The sequence below is a fragment of the Vanessa atalanta genome, chromosome 27, assembly GCF_905147765.1.
Source record: "Vanessa atalanta chromosome 27, ilVanAtal1.2, whole genome shotgun sequence".
Lineage (NCBI taxonomy): Eukaryota > Metazoa > Arthropoda > Insecta > Lepidoptera > Nymphalidae > Vanessa > Vanessa atalanta.
The window spans coordinates 3,946,974-3,961,056 of NC_061897.1; the positions used below are offsets into that span (position 1 = coordinate 3,946,974).

At 34.1% G+C, this 14,083-nt stretch overlaps 1 protein-coding gene across 1 annotated transcript; it reads left to right on the plus strand.

Annotated features, from left to right (window-relative positions):
- The first annotated feature begins 2,966 nt into the window (after positions 1-2,966).
- Positions 2,967-13,136, plus strand: LOC125074249 (androgen-dependent TFPI-regulating protein-like). Its single transcript, XM_047685527.1, has 5 exons — positions 2,967-3,021; positions 7,662-7,835; positions 10,144-10,287; positions 10,625-10,845; positions 11,763-13,136. Exons 2-5 carry the CDS (start codon positions 7,668-7,670, stop codon positions 11,947-11,949), a joined length of 720 nt encoding a protein of 239 aa, XP_047541483.1. The 5' UTR covers positions 2,967-3,021; positions 7,662-7,667; the 3' UTR covers positions 11,950-13,136.
- Positions 13,137-14,083: the final 947 nt, after the last annotated feature.

A 14,083-nucleotide genomic window follows, 5' to 3' on the forward strand; every position in this document is an offset into this window, starting at 1 on the left:
ACACCACTGCATTCCATCGCATACATTAATATTCTCCACGAAAACTTAGAGCAATATTGATTTGTTTACAATTATTGCTCATATATTTTGAAAGGCGCTTTTGTTTTAATTTTGGATAAAGCCCGACGGTTCTGACTTTGATAAAGGTAGAGCAAAATAGTTACTTGACGCTCTTTGATCAAGGCTGTCACTTAAAATTGGATTCAATTGGTGTAAAACAAATTTATAAAAACCGATCAACGCAGTTGTGATCGCACCTCGTCATGGTAACATGCGAAAATGATCCCGTGACGCCGCCGAAGAGACGTAGTAGCAGGTTTCCTCACGATGTTTTGCTTCACCGCCAAACACGAAATGAATTATAAACACAAAAATTTGAACCCGCAATCATCGGTTGAGGTGCACGCGTTCTAACCACTGGGCCATCTCGGCTCTCATATATTACCTTATATATGTATAATAGACAGATTTTTTAGATAAGGTCAATAGCTTTACATGTTAAATAAATAATTATGTCAGCGTTGTCGGAGAGAAAGCCATCCGTCTGGTTTATTTGGTCAACAAAGGTCTCATAAATACACGTAAACTTTGTAGGAAAAAATTATAGATATTAATGTATTTGTGTAGATCTAGATCTCTTTTTTTATAGATATATAAGTCATAGTATTAGCGGTCAATTAAAAAAAAATATATATATAAAAAAAATTACACCATACTGCTTTAATTAGGGATGCATCCGATACCGATATATCGGCGATACAACAGGTTTTCCGATATATCGGTATCGGCGATATTTCTCTGGCCGATACAACGATACTGTTCAAATATTACATGCTTAAAAAAGTAATGTAAACGCGCCTCTTGTTTTGTTGTATTATCTCGTTTGCAACGAAAATGACAAATTTTCGTTGCAAACGAGATAATACTTTGTTTTTTAAACAAAAATTTGATTAATGTATTTTTAGTTACTAACTCTTATTAATGAACCTTAATTACTGAGCTTAATTACCAATATTCACATTCCAAGCCTGTAACGTTTTATTTTGATATATTTTTTTTAAATAAAAACAATCAATCAACATGTGTACCTACATTTATTTTACTTTTATTTAAATTCGATAAGTGTATCGGTATCGGTATCGGTATCGCCGATATTTTTCTAAGAGTATCGGTATCGGTATCGTATCGACGAAAAGGCGTATCGATGCTTCCTGGCTTTAATGTTGTTCGGTGATAGATTCATGAACACTAGATGAATTATCGATAAAAATCGAGCACTTGCAAATTCGATGGTACCTCTCGGGCTTGAACCTGCAACCGAAGATTAAGATACACGGGGTGATTACATTTTGAGTATATATATTAATATTATAAATGCTGAACTTTGTCTGTCTGTTCATCTATATGTTACGCCTTCACGACCAAACTACTGAATCGAATATGATGAAATTTCTTATGAAGCAAGCTTACACTCCACTTGTTGACCAACCACTAAAACGCGAGCGAATATGGGAACACTAGCAGCTTAAAAATTATTTTTTTTTTAATTAAACTTATAACTTTGCCTTATTCTAAGCAATTTCGGAATTTTGCAGAGAGGGTTTCATTTGAAACCATTGACTAGAACAGAACTTAAATAACGGCTAGCATCTCAGTATTTTCGTAATCTTTCGTATTTTGAATACTAAGTAATTAAACACATTAAATCTATCATATGTTAATGACCATAGTGTTAACATTCAAAATAGAACAGGTACTGGATATTGGTACAGTATTATGGTCGAGCGATCCCCTGTCGTCCCCCGACCCACATACTTACCCCTCCTCCCCTTAATATAAAAAAAATAAAAAGCGTTATAGATCAAAACTCTTCGGAACTTTACTTTAAAACATATTCAGAACACATATTCCAACTCGACTCCTGTACAGTCAAATTCTCGAAATTCGATGAGATGCTACGCTTAGTTGGTACCAACAACTTTGACCTGGGTATCTACCACCTACTCATAATATATTGTACCGCCAAACAGCAATACTTAGCATTGTTGTGGTTTGAAGAGCCAGCGGTGAGTGAGGCAGTGTAACTACAGGCACAAGGAACACAACATCATGACTCCCAAGGTTGGTGGCGCGTAGGTGTGTGGTGTGTGTTTATGGGCGGTGGTGAAAACTAACCAAACATTAAAAAAAATATTATTCGTAAAGTTTACGTCTTCTTGTTTCTAAGTGCGATTCTTATAATTTAACCGGCGAAACTGTTATGAAAACTTTATCAAGAACCGTAGAACTGTACTCTGTGCCACTGGAACTGAAGTTTATTGAGATTAACTGTTGAGAAGTTAGACTACCAGAAGCAATCACCAATCTCTACAGGAACAGCGTTGTGATATATGCTCTAAAACGTTGTATAATCCGTTTTCAAAAGAAAGACTCGTGATACTGTCAGGACCGATATCTTTATACTGTCTGATCGTTATAATCACTTTAATATCAATTATTATAATCACCTCTACACATTATTATTGAATAATCAACCTTATCACCTTACGCGACGCCATGAATTTAAATGACAGAATCTATAATTACTATATAACCACAGTAAATGAGCTACGAAATAATCAATTTCGATCTTATTTCATATGTAATAAAGTTGGTTTTGGAGTGATCGAGGATTTTATTATACTGGTAATTCGTATACAATAACCATTTTTTATATAAATGCAATGGTAAGCTATTAATCTTATGTACTTTAAAATAAAGTTGCTTTTGGAACGTGAAAGAGTCTAACTTCACTGGTCTTCAACAATGTTCCAATTAAAATAGACCCGTAAAACTTTAATTTTGAATCTTATTACAAGAGTATAAGGTTGAAATTTGAATGTAGAAGGGTCTCATTATACTGGTCGTTTTAGTTATAATGTACATCTTTTATATTGGACAGTGGTGTACCGTTAGAGTGACTGAGCGGTCGTCTTAACGAGTTCGTATAAAAAAAAAAACGGCAGAGTGAAAGTGATAAAGGTATTCCATTTTTAAAATGATCCAAATATTTATAACTGTATTATTATTGGTTGCAATGAATCTAACTTCTAATATGAAACCGGATTAGTTAAAGACGTTCGAATCGTTTTGATACTATCGTGATAACGAAAGCAATTATTATTGTTACAGACAATAATAATTGCTTTCAAGTCACAAGTCTTGTATTGATATCTGATTGCAAATAATATACTCTGTGTGTTTTATTTTTTTTATTTTAAATTGACTTAAAGTGTTACGGTAACCGTAATCCCCCATAACGCCGTTACCCTGCGTTACTCGAGCCAAACAAAAGTGGGGTGTATACGTACGTATGTTACATAGAAATATATAAAGTTTAATGCAAATTATAATATACAGTTTAAACTTATAAGAAATTATTTTGAAATAGAAACAATTTTTCTATATTAATTCAAGTGTTTTTCCGATAAAATATTACATAATATATATAACTTTGATACCTGGAAACATATACAACTCGCTTTGGAATCCAATGCGTCAAATTAGCTCCCCCTTTAAAGGGGAGGATAGCCCAGCATTGGGATATTTAAGGCTGTTAGTTTGCTTTACTATATTTAAAATAATGTATATGCTTTATTGTACCAAGAAACAACTTAGATCGTTTTTTTCTAATACTATGTTGACATAACAAGCTAGTTATGTAAAGATATATAATTAGTTATATATCTTAGTATCAGTCCGCTTTGGTTAAAATAAATTGTATCAAAATACAACTTAAATAAATGTTTTTTGAAACCGATTTTTTTGCTGACCATACCTTTGTACTCCCAAATCTCTTACCCACTTAAGATACGAATGCTACAAAATGTACAGTCGGGTACAAAACTAGTATAATTGAATGATCCAAAAGTGCTGATGGTAGGTGGTCACCACAGCCCCTAGACATTGGCACTGTAATAATACATTGTGACACCAACCTTGGGAGCTAAAATGTTATGTCCCTTGTGCGTGTAGTTACTCACCCTTCAAACCGTAACACAACAATACTGAGTACTCCTGTTTGGCGGCCTGTGATAAGTTAGTGGTTCCTACCCAGACGGGCTTGCACAAAGCCCTACCACCAACAAAGGTCCAATATCAAAGAATTACTGTATTACAAGTTTTCGACTTCACACAGGTTTAGTAGACGAGTTATTTACCTTTTATTGTAGGTACGTGCTTAACAATTATTTGGCCTTTTTTTTAAATAAAACATTACTCAACTCACAAAGGTTAATTATGCAAAAATACATTTTCCAATTTAAATGTGATATGCGTTTTATATAATAGCATTTAACTTTTCGAATTTAATTTAAATTAATTAGTTTTAATCAATATATGTGATATTATCATAAAAAAATTAAGATTTTTATTACAGGAACACTAAATTATACAGTTAGTTTTGTTTTTGATTCATGCATCTTTACATTGTATAAAACGAAGTCGCTTCCCGCCGTCTGTACGCTCAGATCTTTTAAACTACGCAACGGATTTTGATGCGGTTTCCATCAATTAACAAAGTGATTTAAGAGAAAGATACGATACATATATACATGTTGTATATAATATACATGCATATTATAGTAGAGAAAAATGGAGAATTTCAACTTTCCGTGTCTGAAAGACATTTTTTTTCTCGATGGAAATACGCGTTACGCGCTTCTTCCACGGATGTAAGTGGGGGGGGGCGGTATGTGGGACTCGCCGGTGCCCTGGTCGCCGAATGCGCCCAGGTACACCGGAATACCCACTAAAAAACCAGCGGTACCCTCTCCGTCTTCCGGCGGGCGCCACTGGATCGCTTACGCATGCTACCGTGACGTGTATAAAAGACCCTACAAAAAAACACCTATGACAAAAAAAATAATTCTTGAGTAGTAGTCGCACCAAAGTAACCTTCATTCGTTCTTTGACAGATAAGTAATAATTTGTATGATAAAAAATAAATCATAATTTAGTTCATTATATCTAAATCAAAATTAATATTATTAACGATTTAATTTTATACGTTTTCTCTGATTCATTTCATTCATTCATTTCATTCTTATCCTTGCAATTGTAACAGTTGCATATCCCACAGTCCACAGCTGGGACTAGCGGGTAAGGAACTCCTCTCATTTTGGGCAGTTCGACCAAGTTGTTTTAAATAGTTTACCGTATTCCTTACTTACCACCAATCAGAAGATGGATTATAAATTCAAACTAATTACAAGATAATTCAAAGTTGCTTTCTCGGTTTTGAACACGTAACCTTTGGCCTAAAATTCAAGTAGACTTGAACCTTACATATATAGAGCTGAAATTAATTTAGTTAAGAAACAGGGTTCATTAGTATTTTAAAATTGCCTTGGATTATAAGCGCATATTTTTTTAATACTTTTCATTGGATAAAATACAAAAATCCAGAAAAGTGAGCGTCTCACTCGCGCACTGAGGGTTCCGTAAAACTATAATTTGGTTAAATTAGAAATTGGATTTTTGAACAGTTCTAGGTGACTGCAAATTTGAATATTTGAGCAATTTAAACTTGATACCATAACGCGTTCTTGAGAAGAAGCGTTATCGACAGGCAGACAAAACAAAACAGACACTGAGGTAACAACAAATTTTCGGTTTTCGTATTTTTTTCTATACTTGTGCTACAGGATACTGTTTCATGATTTTAATGATTGTAGGTCAAAGGGAAGTACCTCATGTATTGATTCCCTTAATGTATAGGGAATACGAGATCAACGACCATATTTTGATTGCGTAGACTTAGAGTCTCGATCGCAGCTTCTAAGGACCGCAGACCTTATATTAAATATAATATATTTAATATTAATTTCAACATATCGCTGCACGTTTGTACAATAAAGTTAACATCCATACAAATTTAAGAAATTTTAGTAACCACGAAATAAAAAAAGAAAATTATAAAACTGTTTGTACCTAATGGGTGGGTTTGTACCTGTCATCCAGACTACAGGCTAATGCCTATTTCGGAAGGCAGAAGAATCACTCAAAATTGTGACACTTTTTCTTTCCAATAAAGTTATTATTATTATATACGTCTACGCGTTTTTGAGATAATGGATCTTGATGGAAAGACAGACAAACGGACAAAACGAAGTGATGTTGTAAGGGTTTTTTTTCTCCGTTTAGCGGGAACCCTAAATATATAAATATAATATAAAACCTCAAATAGCTATTGCTTTTCCCTCCCGCTATATACATACCTCATTACATATTACGTACTGTAGACTACCTATCCGTAATGACTTCGTAGGAGTAAAATTGTTCTCTTAATGTTAAAATTTCCAAAAATTCTTTATTACCAGATGTTTATAAAAAATGATTTCCAGTCTACATATTCTCTGTGTATGATATAGTTAGACTATCAATACGTCACATCCGCTTTGAATATATAAAGTATCATTATGTGTTATTTAACTGGCGATATTATCTGTGGTTTTTACTTAAACGCGCAAAAAGCAAACAATGAAATGTCTCCAGTTATGGCATTACACTGATTACTAGTAAGTAATTTCATTTTGACCTTAGATTATATTTATGTCTATATCTAGATATAGAGTGTCGCACTACAATAGAACTAAAACAAAAGGGTCAAACTTATTATCTTGGTGTGCGTGACAGCCACGCTCGACGCTCGCTAAACGTCATACTACTTTGGGCCATTCATTTATTACGTAAGACGATTTAGGGGGGAGGGTCGACCATGTCTTATGTTTTCCTACAAGGGGGTGGAAACGAGTCTCGATAGTTCTTACGTAAGAGAAAAAAAATCGCTCTGATGCGTATAGGTATACAATGATATATAAAATAAAGATTATATATTAGTACCTTAGAAATTACGAACAAATATTTAAAAAAAAATGATTCTTTGAAACATATACATTAAAATAAACCAAATGCGTAGTCACTTTTTCTTTAGATTCTTACGTAATAAATATTAAACAGGGGCTGGAGGGGGTCGGCCTATTCATATTTTTTCTTATAATGAATGGGAATGGGTCAAAAACAAGCGAAATTTTTTATTAGCAGTAGCAGCCCGTAAATGTCCCACTGCTGGGATAAAGGCCTCCTCTCCCTTTGAGGAGAAAGTTTGGAGCATATTCCACCACGCTGCTTCAATGCGGGTTGGCGGAATACACGAATGGCCCCTTTACTAGTGTGCGAGTTACAATGGCCAGTATCGTTATAATTCTTAATATCGTTGCGTTCCGATATAAAGGGTGAGCTGAGTATAACTTCAGGCACTAGGAAAATGTCATTTAGGTTACCAAGGTTGGTGGCGCATTGGCAATGCAAGGAATCGATAATATTTCTTACAGCGCCAATGTTTATGGACGGTGATGACCACTTACCAGCAGGTGACCCATTGGCCCGTCTGTCTACATATATTATAAGAAATATATATTTGATGTTAAGAGTTCATATCGACCCATGTTGGTAAATTATCTGTACTAATATAATGTTATAAATTTGAAAGGATCTGTCTATTACCTCTTCACGTTTAACCGCTGAACCGATTTTGATAAAATTTCGAGTCCCGGGGAAGTGATTTTATTGTAATTGGAAACGCAAACGAAAATATACTAATAAACATTTTTTTTTTACAGATAATCATGTCGAAGGCAATATATCTTCGCATATTGGGCTACACGGTCACAATAGCGATGCACGTCGGCAACATAGTGTACATGGAATCATGTATGAAACGAGAACTGGCCAGCGATCCCGAACTGACGACATTTAGCCAATTACAGCCACGATATTTTACTTGTTGGACATTCGTAAGTGATTTGATTGGTTGTTTAATGCAGCTATAGTGTAGTAATCATGACGTTTTAGAATCGACTCATAGTGATACGATCAATTGATATGTGTATATTTTGTAAATATCTAGGCGATGTTTCTGGGTTTCTGTCTAGTTTTGGTTTTGAGAATGGATGTGGATGAATATAGAAACGATGGATGGATTGTGTGAAAGACGATATGGTTAGAAAGAATGTTACTTGTGAGATGACGTCCGACAGAGAAGTATGGAAGAAGCAGACATGCTACGCCGACCCCAAGTAAAATTGGGGTAAGGGCAGAAGATTGGGAAGATTGATAGGGCAGTGGTGTACTTATGTCTGTCCTGCGTGATGGGCAAATATAAAACATATAGGGGACAGGTCACCTGGTAGTAAGTGGTCACTGATATCCACAGATATTGGTGCTGTAAGAAATATTAACCATTCGTGATATCGCCAACGCTACTTTGGAACTAAGATATCATGGCCCTCGTGCCGAAGTAGTACCATCTCGATTTAAGTCGAAACGTAAGATGATTAGTATTGCTGTTTGGCGGTAGAATATGTGTTGAGTTGGTGATCAGTTGGTGGTGAATTGAATTATTTGAATTAAATAAAACCAATACACATATTAACAGCTTTGGTCTAGATATTCTTCCAAAGCTGAGAAGGCGTTGGAAAAAATAATGGCCAACTGTTGGTCACCAATTACACGCACACTTGTAAAGTTGTATGACGTTTGGCGAGTATTAAGCGTGGCTGTCACGCACACCAAGATAATAAAATTGGCGCGTCTGTTTTAGTTCTTCTGTAGTGCGACACTCTATCTAGATATATAAATATAATGCAAGATTCACAATTTGCTTGTATGTATTCTATCATCTATCTATACATAAAATAAAATTGGAGTGTCTGTTTGTAATATTATAATAACTTTTTACTAAACGTATACACACGGTACATATATCAATTTTTTTTTCAATTATTATCTGTTTGACTCTCTGTTTGTTTCGGGAAATCTCTGGAACGGCTGGACCAATTTTGACGAGACTTTCACTGGCAGATAGGTGATATAATAAGGAGTAACTCAGGCTACATTTTTTTTTGTTAAATTCAAACGCGCACGCAGTCGCGGTTTGAGAATATTATGACACAACTGGTGTCATAATATTCTCGATCCATCGGTTGCAGTACGTTATAAAAATTTAAGTGGATGCATGGTAATCAATTACGTCTAACATTGTAGGCTAGGTAAGGTAACATTAATAATATTTCCAGTACCTGTGCTATTTTACCTAGATCATTATAGGTCGTGCTACCATAAAATAGGCAATTATTAATAATTGCAATCGGCTATTATTTAAAGTAATAAATGTAAGGAAAATGTTTAATGTGTTATTGAGAATTAATTATGATGATTTATGTTTTTTTTTATGTGATAAATGAGCCAAGCCTTTGAATGTTAGTATAATGTGTTATAATAGGTACCGTCATTATGCCGCTACCATCACAGTTAAGATGATAGTATATATGATTTACCCACTCGGAAAGCCCTACTCAAACTCCATCTCCAGGATTTATCGTTTGCACAAATTACAAATAATATTCAGTTTTGGATAACCGTACTATACTTGGTGGTGGGGATTTGTCTTGGTAGCTACCACCCACTCATCAGATATTCTACCGCCATGTATACTTGTAGTATTTTTGTGTTCCGTTTTAAAGTATGTGTGAGCCAGTGTAACTACAGGTACAACACATGACATCTTAGTTCCCAAGGTTAGTGGCTTGTTGATGTAAATACTTGTTATTATTTATGACAGTGTGTGACCTTGTGAGTGGTAGTGACGTTACCATCCGGTGACCCAGTTCAAAGTCAAAGTCAAATTCAAAAATCTTTATTCAATATATAAGTGTTTACACTTGCTTATTGATTGTCAAAAATCTACCACCGGTTCGGAATTTAACACCTCCGACCTGAGAAGAACCGGCGAAAGAAACTCAGCGGGATATTTTTTTGTTTTTTTTTTTCTTCCAACTTGCATGTACAATAATAATTATATTTTAGTTATTTGAATATATAGTTGCCAGTCTGTCTGCGTATTTTAAAATAATAAAGAGCATATACACCAAAATAAATTTAAATATATACTGTAATACAAAATGTTTGTTACGGGTGTGTTCGTATACAATAGCTCCACATGTTCAATTCGTTTAAGGTTCCTCTAATACGTGTAATTTGACCTTGAACCTTTATTTTTAACGCTGAAGTTCCACATCAATAAAATATCATCTTTTGTTTCAGTTTCTTCAAATTCTGTATGCAGTGGTCGGCCTGACAAGCGATTTCAAATTATTGTCGAATACCAACAGGGATTATAAGCCGTCTAAATATTTCCAAGGCTTTAAGAACACGCTGTTTAGTGCGATATTGTGGCCCTCAACTTGGGTGAGTGTTTTAATACGTTTTCACCAATAACTTTTATTGGAAATCACAGGGATTAGTCACACTATGCAGTCTTCCCCTTTGTATATCAAATCAACGATGATAAGAAATCAGTGACCAGCTGTAATTTATCTAATTATCTAATAAATTAATGATATATTTTTCGCAAACTATATTTGTGTGTGTATGTTCATATGTACGGGTGCGTGTATGTAATGTCTATGTTTGTATGTTTTACTCGAAACTGATGAATATGATGAAAACACTTGACGATCAACCTCTAAAACGAGCCAAAGATTCGACGACTAGTTTTTTAATAAAACTTTTTACGTATTTCCAGGTTGTGGCCATTGTATTTTGGTCATTATTCTTATACGACAGAAACCTGATATTCCCTAGTTTCGCGGATAAAGTTGTCACTCCCACTTCGAACCACATAATGCACACCGCTATAATCGGCGTTGTGCTCTGGGAAGTGTGCTTCCAGCCCAGGACTGTGCCTGTATCACACAAGCGAAATCTTTATCATCTTGCCTTTCACTTGCTGTTATATTTTTCCATGTAAGTATCATAATACTCTATAAAAATTAAAACTAATGTATGTTTGTCATTTTGCAATTAATCCGATAGTTATTAAATTTGTTTAATTCCTCTGTGTACGTTTGAAGGTTAGAACGCGTGCATCGTAATCGATGAATTCAGGTTCAAACCCAGGCAAGCACCCTTGAATTTTCATGTGCTTAATTTGTGTTTATAATTCATCTCGTGCTCGGCGGTGAAGGAAAACATCGTGAGGAAACCTGCATGTATCTAATTTCAACGAAATTCTGCCACACGTGTATTCCACAAACTTACATGCTCCAAACCTTCTCCTCAAGGGAGAGGAGGCCTTTGCCCAGCAGTGGGAAATTTACAGACTGTTAATGTAAAAATGTAACGTTTGAAGGTCCCTAGGCTTTAAAAATCTATAATTTTGGTATATTTATATATGTCGCAGGTACTATCTGTACAATACAAAGAACGACACTGTCGTCTTTAGTACGCTTGAGTGAAGTATAATTCACGCACAGCTAGCACGATCTTTCTTCCACTACGAATTATATTTTAGGCATGATTAAATGTAATTACTCACTGAATTTATCAAATAACTCGACGAGCTCTGAACGATTAGAGAGTCAGTAATGCCAACCTAACCCGCAGTGACTGTAGTTGGAGCGGCGGCGATTTGATAAGATCGGTCACGGGTTGACAGCTGTCATAAGAAAAATAAAGGAATTAAATTAAAGGAATCAAAAGGAAATATTATGCGACTTTGCTACCATTTCTCATCCATCTAATAACGAATCTGAAAACGAGGTCCTCATTCACCTCCGTTACATATATTACTTACGGGCCTTTACACTAGCAGCAACCATGTTTAAATTTTCTAACAACTTAATTCCACAGATAAACGCTGTATTTAAATATTTATTTCACAGATTAACCTACACGTATGTCGAACGGGGCATATGGATCTATCCTATCTTCGGAATGCTCTACGGAACGATATACTTCCCTCTACTGCCCGTGATAATAGGAGTACTAGCGGTCGCATTTTATTACATACAATGGACGCTGACTGAGCTCATATGGGGCAGAAAAAAGAAAACCATGAAAATGAAATGATACAGCACGGGGCATTTATATACAAACTATAAAAATAAATTATAATTTGTTGTAATTTTTTGGTAAATACGTCGAATTATGAAACCAAAATGAATGAAATTATTTTTCTAATTTTCTTCATTACCAATGCAATATTATGTGTTTGTGTGTGTGTGTTGGTACAGGGGTGATGTTACAGGATCTTTCAAAAGCCATTAATGCCTAGGTTCTGGTTATCTAGGTCCATTTTTTCAAGTCATAACTCGCGTGTACCACTTTTTTTTTATATAACGTTGACATAAGATCTTTGTGATATTATTATTAATGTCGTAATGTTTTCTTTAACATTATTGGCAAGTTCACTTTAAGTATCTTGTAAAGAAAACTCATTTGTTTGTTTGTTCAGTTGATCACAGCCTGAACGACTTGACATAATAAGGACTGGTGCATATTACCAATATCGCGATTTTTAAGGCATCTTCAGCCTCGCATAACCACTCCTTGGAACCAAATATCCTCCAAGTGTTTTGACATTTCACGATCTTGTTCTGCTGTGAGTTTCGAATTCGTTTCTAAATAATAATTACTCGTTTCATTATTTCAAATACTAAACAAGAATCTTGGATGCAAAGTAATTCGAACTGAAAAAAACATCGACAAGTTGGATTATCACCTAACTATTGATATCGATAAAATAAGCAGTACAATGCATCACTAAAATTACTTGCCTATTTATGTTTTGACAACGTCAATTTGATCTAGCTGTTTTATTTTAAGTTGTAAAGAGGGATATTGAGACGCAAAATTAACTACTAAGTTACCTATCTTTTCACAAAATTGCGTGACGGATTTAATTGAAAATTACCTTAAGAAGACACGGGGCACTCGTCGAGAATGGAACATATATACAGTAATTGTAACTACAGACATAAGGTGGTCGTGCATTGGTTCCAAGGTTGGTGTGATTGGAATGGTTAACATATCTTACAGCACCAATGTCTATGGACAGTGGTGACCACGTACTTGGCCACACATTTGCCTGTCCTACATTACATATTACATAAAAAAAAAACTGTTTATTTGTAGTAAAACAGTTAAGAACAATATTTGTTATGGTAATATTGTATCGTTTACACCAAAATTAGAGTAAGGAGGTCTTTATTAAATTCTTACTAATGGCGTTTTAACATATAAAAAAGAAGGCCGTTAATGGCTGTTACTAAGATAAATTGACGTTTTTTTTTTTTCAAATGTTATTTCCATTTTTTTTAAATTGTGATTCTAATTCTTTGATTGGTTGATTGATGGTTTGTTAATTGTCTATTAAATTATTTCCGTTGATTTGTATATAGTGGTCAGTAAGTAATGTATTAATTTATTGTTTTAATGGATCATTTTTTATTATATAATTATTATACAATGTGACCTCATTATAGGTAATTGATAAGATCAGGGGTCACGAAAAAAAGATAACATATCAGCATACACTTGATGCTTGTAAGCTTTAATAAAAAAATTATAAATTATTTTTGTTTTCTTTTTTTTCTAATCAAAATATACTTTATTCAAGTAGACTTTTACAAGCACTTTTGAATCGTCATTTAAAAAAATATCTAAAGTAAAGCTACCACCGGTTCGGAATGTAGATTCTACCGAGAAGAAACGGCAAGAATTTCAGTAGTTACTCTTTTTCAACATCTAAAAATACAGTCATCTTAGTTAAATACATTTATATATGTATGTTATGTCTCCTGCCTGAAAGTCGAGAAGTATTAACTCCACGCTTTTATTTTATTTGAAATAGATTGCTGCTCCAGAAACTCTTTCAGGCAACTTTAAGCAAAAGATTGGTTGTAAAAAACATGTGGGAAGGAAAACAATTATTTTAAATTTCGAATGTTAAAACACTACATATATACAATACAACACAATACACATATATATATATATATATATAAATATATATCAATAAATCTATACTAATATTATTGTTAACATTATTCGATTTAATAATAATAGCTTTTATCTTCAATTATTTGTTTTATTAATGTCGGACACACAGTTTTGTTGCAACTCGAAATCAGTACCAGAGACAAGAAGAAAGAAGAACAAATATTGCACAAAGTGTATTATATTTTAATAATAGATGGTACGT